Genomic DNA, 18823 nt, shown 5'->3' on the forward strand with positions numbered 1-18823 from the left:
ACTGTACCTGATATAACACGGATATACAGTAATACCTCGAACATTCGCGAGGTTAGGTTCCAGAACCAGTCGCGGATCAGGAGGAATCGCGAATGTTTGGTACAAGTCACTAAAAATGCTAATAAATGCTTATTTCTAGGGTTTAAACCCTAAATATGACCCAAATCATGCTCCCAAAAGCACTTTAATTTCATTTAAAAGTTAGCTTAATACATTACCCTTAAAAAGAGAAATAAATGGTTGACGTAAAAATAGAGTACAGTATCGCCTAATGGGTATTTGCCACACTAGTGCATTTACAGCTCCTCAGAGTCCCCCTCTTCAGGTAGAGGAGACTCTTCTGCCAGGACTACTTCTGCTGGGGCTTCTTTGGGTGGGGGTTCATGCGAGGGTTTGGGTTTCCAATCGAAGAACCATGTTATTTTGCTCTGCTGCTGCTGTTTTTTCATAGTGGTGTAGAGGGTTCTGTATGTCTCCATGACTGAATTTAAGCTAATTATCGTTTTCAGAGCACGTTCAAAATAGGGATCCCACTCTTCTATGTAGGATTGCAACTGCTGTTGAGTCCTCAGGATTATTCCAAGATGTTCAATTGAAAGACCCTCGTCCTCCTCTTGTTGTTCTTGAGCTGATTCCTCTTCCTCTTCACTTGCTGACTTGGTCAGCTCAGGCAAGTCATCATCCGTTAGGGGGTCAGAGTGGGCATCGATGAGTGTGTTGACATCTTTGGTGCAATCATCAAATCCTTCACCCCCAAGCAATTTTGCCAGTCTCACAGCCTTGTTGATAGCCTCATTGTGAATCTCCTCTGGCGAGAAATCCTTGTAGTCGTGGACTGCATCTGGCCACAGTTTTTTCCAGCATGCATTGAGAGTTTCATTTTTCATTTCTTTGAGGGCAGACTGAATTATTGTAAGGCACGATGTTATGGTGAATTTCTTCCAGTATTCTTTTAAGGTGAAGTCCTCCATCATATCCATTGCATTGACCAGGTGTTGCAGAGAGTTGCGCGTGTAGAGGGCCTTAAATGCACGGATCACGCCTTGGTCCATAGGTTGTATGAGGGAGGTGGTGTTGGAAGGGAGGAATTTGATCTGCACACCATCATACGACAGATCTAGGGGGTGCCCTCCAGCAATGTCCATGAGTAGCAACACCTTAAATTCAAGGCCTAGGTTGAGAAGGTATTTCTGCACTTCAGGGATGAAACACTGGTGGAACCAGTTGGATGCTATGACTTTGGTTATCCAGGCCTTGGGGTTATGCATCCAGTAGACAGGCAGGGCATTCTTATTCTTGTTCTTGAGGGCCCTGGGGTTTGCAGACTTATTAATCAGGCCTGGTTTGAACAAGTGGCCAGCAGCATTCCCACACATAATGAGCGTAATTCTGTCCTTTTGTGCCTTAAATCCAGGAGCTTTGGCCTCTTCCTTCATCAGGTATGTTCTCGCTGGCATTTTCTTCCAGAATAATCCAGTCTCATCCATGTTGAAGACCTGTTCAGGCCTATATCCCTTCTCCTGGATGATTTGTTTGAAGGTCTCCGGATACCTCTCTGCAGCTTCTACGTCAGCAGTTGCAGCCTCTCCATGCAATCTCACACTCCTTAGGTTATAACGGTTTGAAAACTTTTCAAACCACCCCCTTGCTGGCCTGAAAACTTCCAGGGTGTGGTGGTGTCGATGTTCCTGGCTGCGGGTCTTGTGTATTCTCTTCAAGAAGCTTCTTATAAAGATATGAAGCCTTCTCCCGAATCATGTTGCCCTGCAAGGGGATGTCCTTTTTACGACAGTCTTCAGCCCATAATGAAAGGGCAGATTCCATCTTAACAATGTACGGGTCTCTTTTGGTCAAAACCTGCTTTGCTTCATGCAGGTAGCTCTTGGAGACCAATTTTCTAATTTCGGCCTCTTTACTCTTTATAGAGCATACGGTGCTTTCATTCACGCCATATTGGCATCCTACGCTTGTAACAGTCTCGCCAGATTTCAACAAATCTAAAACTTTTACTTTTTCCTCTAGTATCATCACCTTCTTCTGACGCTTAGGAACACTGCTAGGAACCTTAGAATGCGCAGAACGTTTAGGCATCTTGAGGGTTTTTAGAATCAAGTAAAAACCAAGGAAAAAAGCACTGAAAACACTTATCACACTTGTACGGAATACGCGCATGTTGAACTGAGATGCGGGAAGATGAACCGCGGCTTCACTCATATACATGTACTAGTGACAGTATGTACACAAAGCATCCGAGCTACAAGCCAATCAGCAATGAGGAAAGCTGGTACCCTGCCATGTGATTGGCTACTTCCAACCCTTCCAGCAGTTAGTTAGGTTCCAATGAAAATTCCGCGAATCCGTGAATTCGCAAATCCAGAAACGCGAATGCACGAGGTATTACTGTAGTCATGAAGCCCATTATAACACTATCCCCAATATAACACAGATATAGTCATGCAGCCCATTATAACACTATATCCGACATAACATGAATACAATCATGGAGCCCATTATAACACTTTCCCTGCCATAACTCGGATATAGTCATGGAGCCCATTATAACACTATCCCTGATATAACATGGATATAGTCATGGAGCCCATTTTAACACTGTGCATGATACAACAATGGTATAGTCAGGGAGCTCATTAAACTGGTTGAATTATATTTTGCCATATAAAATATCCCAGAATAAGGCACCACTACCTAAATCACAGTACTTTCATGGAGCCAAAGAGCGTTAAACTATCTTTTGTGTACCCCAATATAAGGTGAGTTTCCTGTATCTTGGTATACTTTCACGGAGACCACTGTACTATGTATAACAGACCCCAATAAAGAGCTACTTTGCCACACCTGAACAGCACTGTAGAGAGAGACCACTATACTGTGTATCAAAGACCACAATATAAGTTAAATTTCGCTATAACACTGCAAACTTTCATGAAGTCAGTGAATCATATAATTTCCCCAATATAACACAGCATCCTCTATATCAAAGTCCACACTATGGCTCACCTGAAGAGCATTGTAGTGAGAAACCATTGTACTGTGTATAATGGACCCCAATATAAGGTAACCCTGCCTATATCACTGCATACTTTCATGGAGTCAACGAGCATTATATTACGTATGATGCAACCCAATATACAGCAACTTCATATATATCATGATATATCTGTATGTATAATCTGAGTTATAGTGAGGGACCACTTTGTATTTGCTTGATTCTGTGGTTGATGAATTTAATGACATAATAAAAAGGGAACAAACTATGAAGTAAAAACATATGAACCTGTTCTATCCACAATTTTAACTACCCAATCAACGAAAATATCAATGGTAGATGATACCAACTGAATAAATAAATTTATGGTACAAGAAGCTATTAAAAAACATGAAAAGACTGCGAAGATATTAAAAATAAAAGTGTGATGCGATGTTAGCCTATTGATGTCTAACTCATTAAACTGAGGGAGAATACTCGTGTACTGAATCCATCTCCTTCACTTAATTAAAACTAAATCAAAGTTAAAATAGTTATTTTTATTAGGTTATCCCAAATCTTCCTCAAATGTTTCAATTGGTTATTATATATATTTTTATAAGTACTGTACAGACATAATGATGAAGCTTTTGGTACTCACAATGATACTTAATACTGAATCAACCATATATAATTTTGAGCTGTTCAACTGCTCCTGAAATTTGTAACTTATGCACAATACACTATAATGAGTCACACATCTGTTCCAGATAAAAGCAGTCCAATACATCAGTGGGTGCACACTACTTGAAAATCTCAGACCACACAACACCACTCCTAATTTTCAATCAGAACTGTGCCCACATAACACTACTCCTAAATGTCAGCCAATCAAAACTGTACCACATAACACTACTCCTAAATTTCAGCCCACATAACACTACTCTTAAATTTCAGCCAGTCAGAACTGTGCCACATAACACTACTCCTATATCTCAGCCAGTCAGAGCTGTGCCCACATAACACTACTTATTTACCTAACATTCTAAATATTTATGTGTCTCAGGCGATTTGAAAGGTACATGTATTTCTAACAACAAACATTTTTTTAAATAGGTCTTCTAGTTTTAGCTACAACACTGCTTGTAAATTAGATGGGGTAATACACACCATGGTCTAATATGTAGTGAGAGAAGATATGCCAACACTGGCCTATGCGACCATTAATAACAATTTATGAAGTTTATTAACTTGCTATATGGAAGGAATGTTTAATGAAGATACATGAGATGATAAAGATACTCATAATGATGCTGATTTGAATGCCAGTAATTTGTTTCACATTGGAACATCTTCCAAATCTATGAAAATATATTCACCAATTTGAAAATGATACTTGTAGACTTTAGCGAAACACCCTATAATTATATTGGCTATAAAGTTAAATTTTAAATTGGTCCCAAAACTTGTAGTTAAGTGCAGGCAACAGAAAGATCTGTGGAAGTTTTGTTACAAATCAATGTCAATTTCTGATTCACTACTCATACTACAGTAGGATGCCAAGTATATAAATGCTGATTATTATCTGGAGCATTTAATCTTAAGGAATCCCACTAATCTATGCAAAAAGTTTATTCTAAGACTGATTAGAATTAGTTAACTCAGTGTTTCCCTTTACCCTCATTTGTGCTTCAGGGGCCCCCAAAATTTTCATCTGATCCCCAGCTTTGATACCAAAGTTTGTTTTATACTCAGTCTGACTCCCAATTTTGACACAATGGGGATTTTTGACTCTCAGTCTTTCACTACCTGGGGGATACACTGTAACTGGATAACCAATTTGTAGACAAAATCACTGTCTCACAATGGGTCCAGATAATTGGTATTTTACTGTATTAATAATGATTATGAGCATGAAACAAATGACACTGGTTATAGAGACTATGTGCAAAAGTGATTAGTCATGGCAAACACATCTATGAAAATGAAAAATGAGCCTACTTCTCTGGAGAGATCAGGTGAGTAACTGCTATCATACAAAATCTGAAGAATGAAGAGAAAGAAACTGATAAAATGACGAATGAACAGAAAAGCCGTACAATAATCAATGGCTTGAAACATCATGATCATATAGGTTTTCACACTCTCAAATCAAAACTAAAAAGAAACACAGAAGCATGTAGAACACTAATTCATGAGCCAAACAGACAGAAGCTGCACGATTGACAATATGGACAATTATATTCTGCAGAAAATGCAATAAACAAATCTGAAACTGCATTGGTATTATCCTAATGAAAAATGCACATTGGCTCCATCAGAAAGGATAATTGGAAAATGTAGGCTTTTACTGATCATTTGCTTCTAAAACATCATGGACACTATTTTATTGTTTGCAAATCTTCCCATTGGGAAATTGTTTATGTTGTGAGAGATCTAAGAGTGTGCAATATAATGGTGTACATTTCAAACATAAACAACTCAACAAATAATCAGTCCCTGAACATTAACTGCTACTCACCTTCTCACTTAAGGCATTGTACTTGATGCCAAGTTCATCTCGCTCTGCACGACTGGCTGCCAGAAGATCTTCCACTCGATTCAGCTCATTGGAAAGGAGTCGGTTTTCCTCCTGCAGCTGGTGGAGATTTGGCTGCGACATGAAGCTGGGCTTGGAGGTCAGATCGTCTTCAGACAGGTTCTTGGTGATTATTTCTCGGATTCGAGCAGGGATTTTGGCTGGACTACTGTCCTCTCCACGGACAGTGTAATCTTCTGTATCCTTCAGCACAGAGTCCTCTAGTTTCTGGGGAAAATGACAAAATTACCAAGATAAAGAAGTTTTAAAATTCAACCCTAAACATTTGTGCTGGAAAGTGTAGACAAAACAAATAACTGAACAGAGACATTTTGAAGAAGAAAAATAATGGCCTTTAGATAGCCGTAATGATAGCCATGCTGAGAAAGAAAGTCATGGACACAAAACAGACTTGATACAGAATAATTATTTCCTAATTATCTTGCAAACCATTGTTATGTATCAAGTTGTTTTCTCGACCCTCTAAGCATAATTGTTGAGAAGGGGTTGTGGTTGAAGTGTCAAGTGTTTAAAAGAAAAGAACATTCTTTTACAGATCTTGCAGCAAGCTCTGCAACATTACTGGATATTGATATGCAATAAAACTCACTGTAACAGTACAATAAGAGGTGCACAATATATTATACATGTATTTAAAAAAATGAAAATTCAAGATTATGGAATGAGCATGTTGTTGATCAAGTCTGTGTATTGTTTCCTAAACATGTGAAATTTGAATATTATATGATGCACTGATTTATATCCTTTTATAATGAAAGAACTCTAAATATTTTGTGTATCCTTTTATAATGAAAGAACTCTAAATCTTTTGTGTATCCTTTTATAATGAAATAACTCTAAATCTTTTGTGTATCCTTTTATAATGAAAGAAATCTAAATCTTTTGTGTATCCTTTTATAATGAAAGAACTCTAAATCTTTTGTGCATTTATAAAAAGTAAGTTTAGCTTTGCCCTAAAATATAACCTCTAATCAATATTATACAGTCTTGCTACACCTGGTTGGGCGTGAGGACTAAAATTACATATCCCTTTTCAAAATCTTAATAAAAAAAATCTGTTGAAAACTGAGACAACCCCTTCATTTGTAGGCATGAATTGTAAATTAACACTTCAACACATTCAAGCCAAGGCAAAGTCATATCAAGTTCTATGACATCTGGCTTTACAAAAGAAAGAGTAAGTTCCATTGTTAAGGACATTCATATTATTCTGCAAAGTTACTGAATGGCAATTATTGTAATTGAATTGTTCTACTTCGAAACATAAAACAGAACCCATTAAAGTCGAACGTTTTGAATAAAAGAAAGGCTACACACAGTGGATTCATACATGCTCGAAAAGTTACCTTAATAATCAGATACTGACTTTTTTTGCTTTAATCTGCAGGCTCATTAATTTCAATATATCTCAACACATAATGATTTTCAAATTGCCAAAAGATAAAATCTTTATTGAAGATCGTTTCCTTTAGATCTTTGTCATGAAAATGTACCCTTTTCATCATAAGAGAAAGAGGTTTCTAAATTGACATTCATATCATAATTGTTCTTTAATAAACCCATGCATGATCATAAGTCTATCACATACTATTACAAACTGTAATAAATCCATGCTTGACCATACGTCTATCATATACTATTACAAACTGTAATAAATCCATGCTTGATCATATGTCTATCACATACTATTACAAACTGTAATAAATCCATGCTTGATCATATGTCTATCACATACTATTACAAACTGTAATAAATCCATGCTTGATCATATGTCTATCACATACTATTACAAACTGTAATAAATCCATGCTTGACCATACGTCTATCATATACTATTACAAACTGTAATAAATCCATGCTTGATCATATGTCTATCACATACTATTACAAACTGTAATAAATCCATGCTTGATCATATGTCTATCACATACTATTACAAATTAATAAATCCATGCTTGGTCATATGTCTATCACATACTGTTACCAAACTGTAACAAATCCATGCATGATCATAAGCTTATCACATACTATTACCAAATTGTAATAAACCCATGCATGATCATAAGCTTATCACATAAATTACCAAACTGTAACAAATCCATGCATGATCATAAGCTTATCACACAAATTACCAAACTGTAACAAATCCATGTATGATCATAAGCTTATCACATACTATTACCAAATTGTAATAAACCCATGTTTGACTGTAAACCCCCCATGACACACTATTATTGAACAGTAATAAAACTGTGCTTGATGATGTGCTGTAATAAATTCATGCTTTATCATAAGATAATTAAGTTACTAAACAGTAATAAATGCCTAATCATATGGTTAGAACACACTGTGTGATCACAGGCTTAGCACATACCATGATCAAACTAATAAACCACTGTGATCAAAGTTATCACATATTATTGACAAACTATAATAAACCACTACTTGATCATAAGCCTACCACATAATGTTACCAAACTGTAATAAGTCACTGCATGACCATCACATACTTTTAGCCAACTGTAACAAAACAATGTGTGATCATATGCAAAAAGCAAAATGAACCATCTGGAAAATGTGTATGCAACTGCTAACCGCAAAAACACTGTCCATTTGCCACTACATAATGCATATGTAGATCTTTGAATGTGTACAATTCTGTAATGGGGCCTGAGTGGCCGAGTGGTCTAAAGCACTCTTCATTATGGATCACTGCCATCTCACCTCTGTCTGCGTGGGTTCGAGTCTAGGATTCGGCCAATATGGGTATGTGAGAAAGCTTGCCAGTAGCTTCTCGTGGGTCAGTGGTTCTTCCTGGGGTATTCCCTAGTTCTTCCTCCACCATTAATACTGGCCGCCATGCATAGCCTATCGTGTGCTGAAAAATTGTGTTAAACCCCACAACAACAATTCTGTAATATAACATAGACAAATGAACAGCACAGACCCTGATCTGAGATCACATTCTGTAATGATAGATCTGTCAAGACTCATCACATTCCATAATGACAGATCCTTGCTGACACTCATCTGTCAGCACACTCTGTAATGACAAATCTTTGTTAACACTCATCTCAGCACATTCTGTAAGGAGAGATTTTTGTTAAGCCTAATTTTGCAGATGGGCTCATGCTATACCCTTCACATTATACAGCAGAACAAATACTTACACTGGACTATGCAGAACATATATATGGAATACAATATAACAAATACTTAATGTATTAAATGCCTCATCATGTTAACATCTACATCAATAAGTGTAGGATCAGATTTCCCTGGATCTTTTGATTGTATGGATCAATTTATTCTATATAATAACTTTATCTTATCTGGACAACCAATTTTATAAACACACCGATGTCGTATAGTAAGCCTGGATTTGCTTAGCAAATTTTTCTCTTTTGTCAAATAACTCTTGAACAAGGTCAAATTAAAACAAAAAGTGACCAACAAGACCATGTCAATATTTTTTCAATGAACAGGCAGACATTACCTTCATAAAGTTCCTAATCCCAATGCTTACTCTGTGTCCAATGGGCGTACCGTGAGTTTTAAACACTTATTAATCTCTGAAATTGCTCCATCATTTAGTTACACTGGTCAACAATTGAATGGTAAATATAGTTCTGAGCATGACTAGGTGAGATTTTCTTCGACTGGGTCTCCATGCCTGACTTGGAGCAAAAATTAGAAACTCATTTCTTAATTGCAACACTTTACTAAATTTACAGTATGTTAGATAAGGGTGATGTGTGCCAATTAAAGATACTCCAAAATAGAGCTATGTAATCACTTTACAATTACATTAGTATGTTGTCAAGATACATTATCTATAACAAGAATGAAAAATAGATATTTCTTTATATTAATGGCATGCTAATGCTATTACAAAAATTCAAGTAATGTGAATGCAAATTATTGTCAGAACACTCACAGATCAAATTTATCCATAAAAAAACAAAATTTAACTAACTCTCTTGAAAATCACTTTGATGACTCAAACATTTTCAGATCAACATGACAAGTATGACGAAAATCTAATGGCCTACAGATCCTTATAAAGGCATAGAACCCAACCATATCAAAATTATATTTGTGTGCTACATACACTCAAACGCAAACACCTTACCAGATCTACCACCACATCATTAGCTCAAATAATAAATAGAATAAACAACAGAGTAGACCTTGATTTGCAGATAGATTATGTGACAGTAGGTTTGAATCTATGCTGTGTTCATAGCTTGGTGTACATTACACACAAACATATGTGGAAGTCTAAACTAAGCATTTAGATTAAATTACTGTACAGACACTGTCCACAATGGCTAATAGAACCTCTCTCATTCTCTCTTTAAATTTTAAAGATGAAAGGTGTGTCATCATTGACTGACAAAAGCTGTGGGACAGTTGATGCCTACCTACTTGTAAGTACATTAGCAGTAACTATCAAAGGCCTAAAACAAGTTTCCAACCCAAAAACCTGTTGACATATTTGTCAGTTTTGTAGATTAATGCACTATGTGATGACTCTTCCTTTACAGCTTTATTAACTCAAACACTGATGTTATGTGTTAAGGGAAAATAAGTAACTTGCATGCTACCACCTCCTCCCTCCCTCCCTCCCTCCCCCTCTCTCTCTCTGTCTCTCTCTTATTTGCCTCATTTCACATTTGACCAAGAAGTTGAAGTATGATTTCTAATTTTCAGAACTGGAGACTGAAATAATTTGTTGCTCAGTTTAGCAACCACGAAGCCTGACTGTACTGGTGGTTATTAAGAGGCCCTGTTGTACTGGTTGTTTCTATGAGGCCTGACGGTATTGGTAGTTAATAAGAGGCAAGGCTGTACTGGATGTTTCTATGAGGCCTGACGGTATTGGTAGTTAATAAGAGGCAAGGCTGTACTGGATGTTTCTATGAGGCCTGATGGTATTGGTAGTTAATAAGAGGCAAGGCTGTACTGGATGTTACTATGATGCCAGGCTGTATCTTATACCATAGTAACTAAAAGACCTGGCTGTATTGGCAGTTACTATGAGGCCTGGTTTTGGTGGTAGTTACAAAGGGGCCTGGCTGCATTGGTTGCTACCATGAGGTCGGCTGTATCTTGTACCATAGTTACTAACAGACCTGGCTGTATTGGCAGTTACTATGAGGTATAATTATTTTTTTAAAAATTCTGATTCAGACTAAGTGGCACACACAGTCACAAAGCTGAGAATATAGTCTTAAATGGCTTGAAAAATGGTAACCATGCACTAAGAGAACATTTAATTAAATGCCCATGGTGACATACCTTGTCCTAGCTACAAGCTGTCATGTAATACAACATGTAACTGTAAACACAGTAAGAGAAAGCATTGTTAGACGTATCAATGACAGTAAGTTTTATTACATACTAACATTGTGTAATTTGACTACTTGTGATAGCTTTGTTCAGTATAATGAAAGACTGCTCACTCTTGCAAATGAATAACTGCCATTAATGTATTAGATTTAAAAAATATTCCGATTTTTGGCTACTTTCACCACTGATTCCACTTTTTCATGCTTAGCATGAATTAGGAGAACATACCTAAAATATTCCAGAAATGTCATCTGTGCATGCTTATACCTGTACCATGCAGTGCTCAAACACCTATTAAAACAATGAAGATTATCTAAGGTTACCCAAATATTGTCTCAACTTTAGCAAAGAGAAATGTGAGACATTATGGCAGTGCTAATGTCAATGATGGTTGTGTCAGTTAAGTTTTATCCAAGCCAGTGTTAAAACTGTTGCAAAATCCAATAACTCCAAAAGACAAGATGTTAAACAGAATCAGTGAATTTCCAACTACTTTTTTGAAAGATTTATTTCAAACTGTTTTTAAATGTGACCAGTAGTTAATAGGTCATAATAACCTAATCAAGTTTTGCATAATTATACGAAGGTAGTGCCATTACAGCCATAACACTGCAAAGCCATATGTAACGCTGTTGCTAGGGGAACCACTCAAGTTTGATTTAATGGCACTTTTAACATATTATAGCCTATATCAGGCAGAGGAAATGGTTGGAAAGTGCCTGTCCCAAGGGCACACAGAGGAAGCTAACATAGGCTGGCCTGAGTGAGTATTGAACCCAAAACCTGGGATTATGAGTCTGATATTCAACCAACTGTGTGAGTGAGCTACCTTGGCTCCCTGAACCAAACTGGACACAAATCTGGTAGAAAATGTCTAAAACAATTGTTCACAACAAGTTTTAACAAAGCTGACTCAACTGTTCTAAAGGAGCTGAGAATACATTTTAATGTGCTTGCAATGGAAATTACATCTTTCACTGATAGAAAGAGGAGCCATCCCAAAACAAATCTGACAGAGAATGGCCCAGACTCAAAACTAGATTTTCCACCCTGCTGCTATGGAATTCACACTATGACCAGGGAAGCCTCACTGAAATTAAATCCTATAAATCATTCTGATCATATTTTTATTAAAACTGGTCCAATGGTTCTGGAGACAAAGTTTGAAAACAGGTTTACCAAATGGGTGATACAGAAGTCACACCAATAATTGGGGAGACACCAATATACAATGTCAGAGAACTGCAGTTTATATTTAAGGAGTTACTGTTGATCAACTAAAAACAGGAATTCAGTGAATTTATTTTCTCAATGTTGCTTTCAATATTTACCAAATTTCCTTGGGACAGGAAACAATAACCATTTTTTCCTCATCCCAAAACTACAAAAATTCACTTAGAAAATTTGTCCCAACACTTTTGAAAATGATCTTTTCATTAAAATATCATAAACACCTTCATTATTCTTTCTGTTTTTTATTCATTCTGTAATCTTGTACTGTAAAATCCAAAGACACAAGGAAACGAGTAAAGGATTGAACAGAAGCATGTGTCTTACTTTCTCCTATGGAAATATATCAGGGTTGTACCTTTGAATAAATTTATTCACAACTGATAAATCAGAATTTTACAACAGCAACAAATATGGTGTCTTCAGGTATGATATGATTTAAAAATAAGTTTAGGAAGAAACATCCATGTTTGACCTTTACTGTACTACTGGATTTGCACCTAGGACAGGCCACTATATATGACAAAGCAAAAAGTCTTATGTTCATGTACAGACTATAACCACAAAACAAGAAGCCCTATATTAGTGTATATACTATATTCACAAAGCAAAAAGTCTTATCTCAGTCTATATACTATAATTAATAACTTTACTATGTCAGTCTTACTTAACACCTCTTTACCTCGAGACCAACAGAAAGGTCACCATGTTAAACAACCTTACAAAGAACCTCCTCATCTCTTTACCTAAAGTGCAGTACCCAGAACACCATGTCAGTCAATCCTACTTAGCACCTCCTTATCTCTTTACCTAAATACAAACAGCTTGTAAGTCAACCTTACTTGGCACCTCGTTATTTCTTAACCTAAGGACCAATAGCAGTCCATGGTGTCAACCAACTTTACATAACACCTTAAATTTTCACTGAAAGTCCAATTGTCAGACCATCTTGTTAATCAACCTCACAAAGTACTTCCTTATCTCTTTACCTAAAGACCAACTGCCAGAACACCCTGTCAATCAACCCTACTTAGCACCCCCTTATCTCTTTACCTAAAAACCAATAGCTATAAAACCATGACAATCAACCATACTTGGCACCTCTTTATTTCTTTACCTAAAGAACAATAGCTAGCCCATGGTGTCAATCAACCTTGCTTTATATTTTCACCTAAATACCAATAGCCAGGTCAAAGTGTAAATCAACTTTACTTACCACCTCATTATCTCAAGATCAGTAGCCTGGCCACATTGTCAATCAAATGTACACAGCACCTCCTTATCTCTTACCTAAAGACCAATAGCCAGACACCAGCTCTTACCTGGTGTGATTGAATACACAGTATTACATCACATGTAACTGAGAGCTTGGATAAACTTCAAAAGATCTAACTGGATTTAACCCAAACGTTTAAGTTATCCTGTTTCTATTAAAGGCAATAAGTCTGTAAAATGTTAAAATTTGTGTGTGATTAAAATAGTTTCTTATTCAAATGAGGGTGGGGAAATGGGTCAAAAAAGTGAAACTTAAATCTGAACTGTATCTGCATTGCAAAGTACCAAAAGCTTCCCTGATCATTCTTACTGGCTTAATTCTTTTCATCTCTACTAGCCTGAGAAAGATATGATAAACTGTAATCAGTTTAATATCACCTGTCAGAGTGAGTATTTATACATACAAGGGCTGAATGGTACGGGCTGAATGGTACATAATGGTGGATGCATAAAAGCACAAAACGGAAGTATCAAGGGCATGTACAACTTTTGCAAAACACACATCATTTCAATCATTTGACAATAAATACATTACGTTTTCTGGGATTAACGTGGAATGAATTGCCCACTGGACTTAGACACAAAGACACAGTGATCACATTCAAGAGGGCTCTCAAAACTCACTTATTTCGACTGCAAGAACAAACTTAAATTCCTAATAATGTTTCCTACCTGAAAAATTCTCAGCATGTTTTTTATTTTTTAATGTTTTTCTAATTTCATGGTGTTTGTTTTTGTAATAATATTATTATATGTTTTTTATCTTATAGGTGTTGTGTAATGTTGTAAAGCGCTTGGAGCTTCTAAAGATTAGGCGCTATACAAAGTCCTCATTATTACTTTATTAGTGACCAAATGCCAGTTTAATTTCATGGGAAATTCTAACAGAATTTTTAGATTATGTAACTGAAAACTACTGTAAAAAGTATATCACACATAGGTTTGAAAATGAAACTTTAAGACGATACTGCATATGATCTATTTTATGTCATACCAGAAATCATTAAAACTGACATATACAGTAAGTTTTTTTAAGACTTATTTATTTCAGCTAAAACACATGCAATAGGAAAATTCCTAATTGACTGCAATAATTAGGATGATGCCTGTTAAGTCATTGAACACTGCTTTAGGATAGACCATGATACTAATCTGCATAAGTAATGGACACCAAGTGTAAAAACCCAATTTATTTGAGTTAGATGCAATAATAGTGATCTGTGCTGAAGGTCAAATGTTTTTTTCATATCTTAAATGAAAATGTTTAGGCCATCATTAATAAAGAATTTTGGCAAGTTTGTGCTCACTAGCAAAGTTTCTCTGAAGTCTGATTTTACTCCATACATAAAAAGCAAAACATGCTTATTTCGGTAGGTGGAATAGTGTACAACTGTGGATCACTTTTTAAGGCAAAAAGTTGAAATGCTGCTGCAATTAATAAAAGTTAAGCAAAGACCAGAAAAACTAAATATCACTCCTGGACAGAGTTGACTTTGTGAAGTGCAGAAGCACAGGGTTGCATTTTATTCTTTGCATGCACTGCAAGCAGCATATTGACTTTGGTCATTCTGGAATGCATGACATCTGTTGACATAGCAACACCATCCAGCATGTTTGCCATCAGTTTGTAGGAATGCAAATATGGAAAGCTAATTTTTCACTGCTGCAAAAATTCTTTGGGAAAGTCTGAAAAACAGTACAATCCAATCTCAAATGAGTGCCAAAGAAAACACAAATGACGTTTGTTGTACCTTCCACCTCCAAAATACTGACAGCAGCAAAGGCTACATCTAACAGAGAAATCTTCCATTGTCCAATGAACTTTAAAAACAGAAACTTGATATATTGTTTTTAATTTGTGTGGTTGTATTTATATGAATGTGGCCATGCATGTGGTGGTGACATTGGATAACAATAAATCTTCCAACTATTTTTGGCTTTTAAGTATAATAAATGCTACAAAGAAAAGAGATGGGGGGAGGGTGTTATCAAATTTGAATTTCCCGTAGTTTGTTATAGGCTTTTATTCTCAATTGGGCAATGCCTGACCCACCTTGGGACCTCAAGTTACAATTTTTGTATCTCCTACCCAACACTGTATGAAAATATGTGTTCACAGCAACATATCACTTCTTGTAACCTTATAGTGAGATGCCGTTGAAAAGAATACACCCAATGAAGAGTTCATTTATTTATCACCATTATCAATATCTTTATTTTGCACTACAAACCCATATTAAGTGTAGTTTTGGATACAGAAGGAAAATTCTAACACTGATAGCATAAACTCAGTTAGCTCTAAGTTCAAAAGGTGACTTGTACTTGAAAGTTGGGCATGGGTACCATTTAACTACCACCAGTTTGTTTTATTTCAGTTTAGTTATTAACTGGACTAAGTAAGAATGCTGACAATAACAGTATATTGTTTAGTTTTGCTCAGTACAATTTATGCTTTAGAACCAAAAATAGTTCTCCTGCTCTTTTATTTTTTATTTCCTGACATTACTGGTAGCAGGCATTTTGTGCTTTCTGCATCCTTTCTGGTCGTCGGACTATTGGCCGTTCGGTAATAATTAATAAATTTAATTCGACTGGCTTTGGTATGCGAATGGAAATATATTTTTTAAAAACGGGATGACAAGAGGAAACTCAAAATTACAAAAAGAGGATGCTGGAGAGAGAGAGAGAGAGAGAGAGAGAGAGAGCAAGCATGCAAAATGTGTTGATGTTTCGTAATGCACGAGATACCATTAAGGAATATCCCAGCCCCTGAGCTGGAAAACCACCAAATTTATATGGTGAAGAGGTTACATATTCTGGGGGAAAGGGATGAAACTCTTCCTCCATTAGTTCCAAGTTCTTCTTTTCAAACTCAAGTCGACGTCGGAGTTTCAACAATTTGTCAGTACTTTTCAAACCTGTGTCATGAACAGGGGGAGAACTTCTTCTGTCGGAGAAACTATTCATTGTCAAACTGCTGTCAACAATGCAGTACACATTGCATGTAAATTCAAACTAGTCAAACCTTTAACGTTATACAGCCTACACATTTCCGTTCTCACTTACAGGAAAATCAAATTGCCCCACTTTTCACTTCCGCCAAAATGTTACTGCCCCGCACCTAAAAAAAAAAATCAGTATCCTGGGCAACGGCGTCTCTAACTCACTTCCGGACATGTTTGACCCTGGGCCAACATGGCAAGGCGTCAACATTGATAGTTCCGATGCGGTTTCAACCACCACTACAGAGCAAATAGGGTCGATGAGTTTATACTTTGTGACTAGCGAGAGCTCCATTTGCTCCTTCGTATTGATTCGTGATATTCTGAATCAGAATTCAAATGTTCTACTCTTACAGTTGTGACACAGAAGACAGAACGTGCACTTACGAAATTAAAATAAGTGGTGTCAGTAATCAACACTCAATAAAGCTTTACAAGCGTGTAAAATCATGCAATGGAATGACAATGTTTAACAATGCCTATGTGACCTACACAAGTGTACGTGTAGTTAAGTCCCCCGACATTTGTTGACCAAATTCTCTTCAGTCCTAAAATTAAAACAGAAATAAAAGCAAGGATTTACGTGTTCGTAGTTCGTGTATACATGCATATACATAATTATGATACAATACCTGTATTACTTGTTCCAATCGTTGATCGCGATCGCCAAAGTAAGACATTTGGCTCTCTCGCACTCTCTTGACCGATAGACAGGATTCTATATTAGTTTTCTATGCAGTCTATATACATATATTCGAGCAAAATTTGCATCGTATCATCTTCAAAGAACGCACACCGCTATAACTTTGACCATCTTACCGCCAGTAACTCACACCTATTTTCGCAGCCACCTGAATAACAGCCAGTGTGAGAAAACTCGCATACAATTATAGGTGGCGCATTGAGCGTTTTCAAACTACAAGTACGAGCGTGTCGTCTTTGAGCGGCTAACGAAGTGCAGTTTGTATATAAAGTTTTTGCTTGGCTAATCGACCACACGTCTAGACCAACACAATACACTATATTTTATTGAAATAAACCGCTTTACAGAGTATTTAGAAGTATACAGAGAAAAAGAAGTGTTATGTTCAAATCGCATGCATGTGTGTGCGAGTTTGGTGTGCTATTCAGTCTCATCAGTGTGTGTGTGTATGTGTTGTGTGTGTGATTTAGATTTTTAAAGTAGCTTTACCAATTTATTTTTTTAATTATTTCGCTACGATGTCTGCAGTGTGGCAGTTTATAGTGATGTCTAGCACGGGGGCATCATATCCAACCCAGTCACATTATCCTAATACAAGGCCGACCAGTCCTAACACTAACCGCTTAATGCTGAGCGCCTAGCGAGGCAGCTGTAAACACCATTTTAAGATGCCTTTGATACGACTCGACTGGGTTCAAACCCACAACCTCCAGCATCCGAGGCGGACGCTCTAACCACTTAGGTCACCGGAGCGGTCTACTATGTCAGAGAATATCCACATTTTTATTGTATAGATGGTTGTTTCACCCAAGATTTCTTACCATGGAAAGTTTACATTTGCCCTTTTTTTAATATTTCATTGCAATGTCCTCTAAATTCTTTGATAAACAGTTTGCGGACACCGGATCGATCAGGAACAATAAATCACATTGATAAATTCGGTTTTCATTTTAGTACTTTACATTTTGATTGAGAAATGAACACTAAGACATGTTTGATTTTACTACTGATGTGCTTATTAAACGAGAACATGAACTTTTGATTGATAACATCATTTCTTACTATCAAAGAACGTAGGTTCGGTTGTCTGATAAGGTAATCAATAACTGAAGTACTAAGCAAACACAGAAATCTTGTATGGTTTTCATTAAGTTTATACTATAAAGCCTTACGATTCCACAGAACATTTTTGACTTATTTTCTCGTTACATACGCGCTATCTTTAGACACCCCCAAAAATGAACAATTTCGCTCTATTATAAAGAAGCCAATTGCATAAACTTTGCACGCATTTAATGAAACAACCTTTGTATTTGCTCGAAAATCATATAAGTTTTCTACAGTATGAAATTACAAAAGATTAGTGTTTAGGGCGTAACTGATATCATTCAAACAAAAGAACGTGTGAGGTTAAATTAAAGACTATTTTATTATTTTTCTAAATAGCTGTTAAAAAACAAATTGGTTTAAATAATAAAAAATACAAGAGTTGTTAGTATCCAGAGGTATAATAGCAGTGATTTGCAAATCGCAATTAAAGAAGAAGAAATAAAAAAATACTATTTTAATTTTAGTACGTGCATGAATTTCTTGCAGCAATTTTTACACCGAATACAAATATATACATAATTCCAGTAAAACAGTCTGTTAGCAGTCTAAATAGCTTGAAATGGCAG

The 18823-nt window shown here is 36.3% G+C and overlaps 1 protein-coding gene across 9 annotated transcripts in view; it reads right to left on the reverse strand.

Moving 5' to 3' along the window:
* The window catches only part of LOC149781304 (uncharacterized), a 217722-nt gene that overhangs the window by 133053 nt on the left and 65846 nt on the right, over positions 1–18823 (reverse strand). For 5 of the 9 annotated variants that reach the window (XM_089935395.1, XM_089935396.1, XM_089935394.1 and 2 more), the window contains exons 2-3: positions 5508–5792; positions 4988–5029 (exon numbers count right to left, since the gene is read on the reverse strand). In XM_089935395.1, the coding sequence (XP_089791521.1) occupies positions 4988–5029; positions 5508–5792 (327 nt within the window). Of the gene's footprint in view, positions 1–4987; positions 5030–5507; positions 5793–16190; positions 16459–17076; positions 17309–18823 lie in introns of those variants that run through there. The other 4 variants (XM_089935397.1, XM_089935393.1, XM_089935399.1 and 1 more) reach the window with 3 other exon arrangements.

This window comes from Sinohyriopsis cumingii, chromosome 15 (assembly GCF_028554795.1).
Source record: "Sinohyriopsis cumingii isolate HCF-2022 chromosome 15, ASM2855479v2, whole genome shotgun sequence".
NCBI lineage: Eukaryota > Metazoa > Mollusca > Bivalvia > Unionida > Unionidae > Sinohyriopsis > Sinohyriopsis cumingii.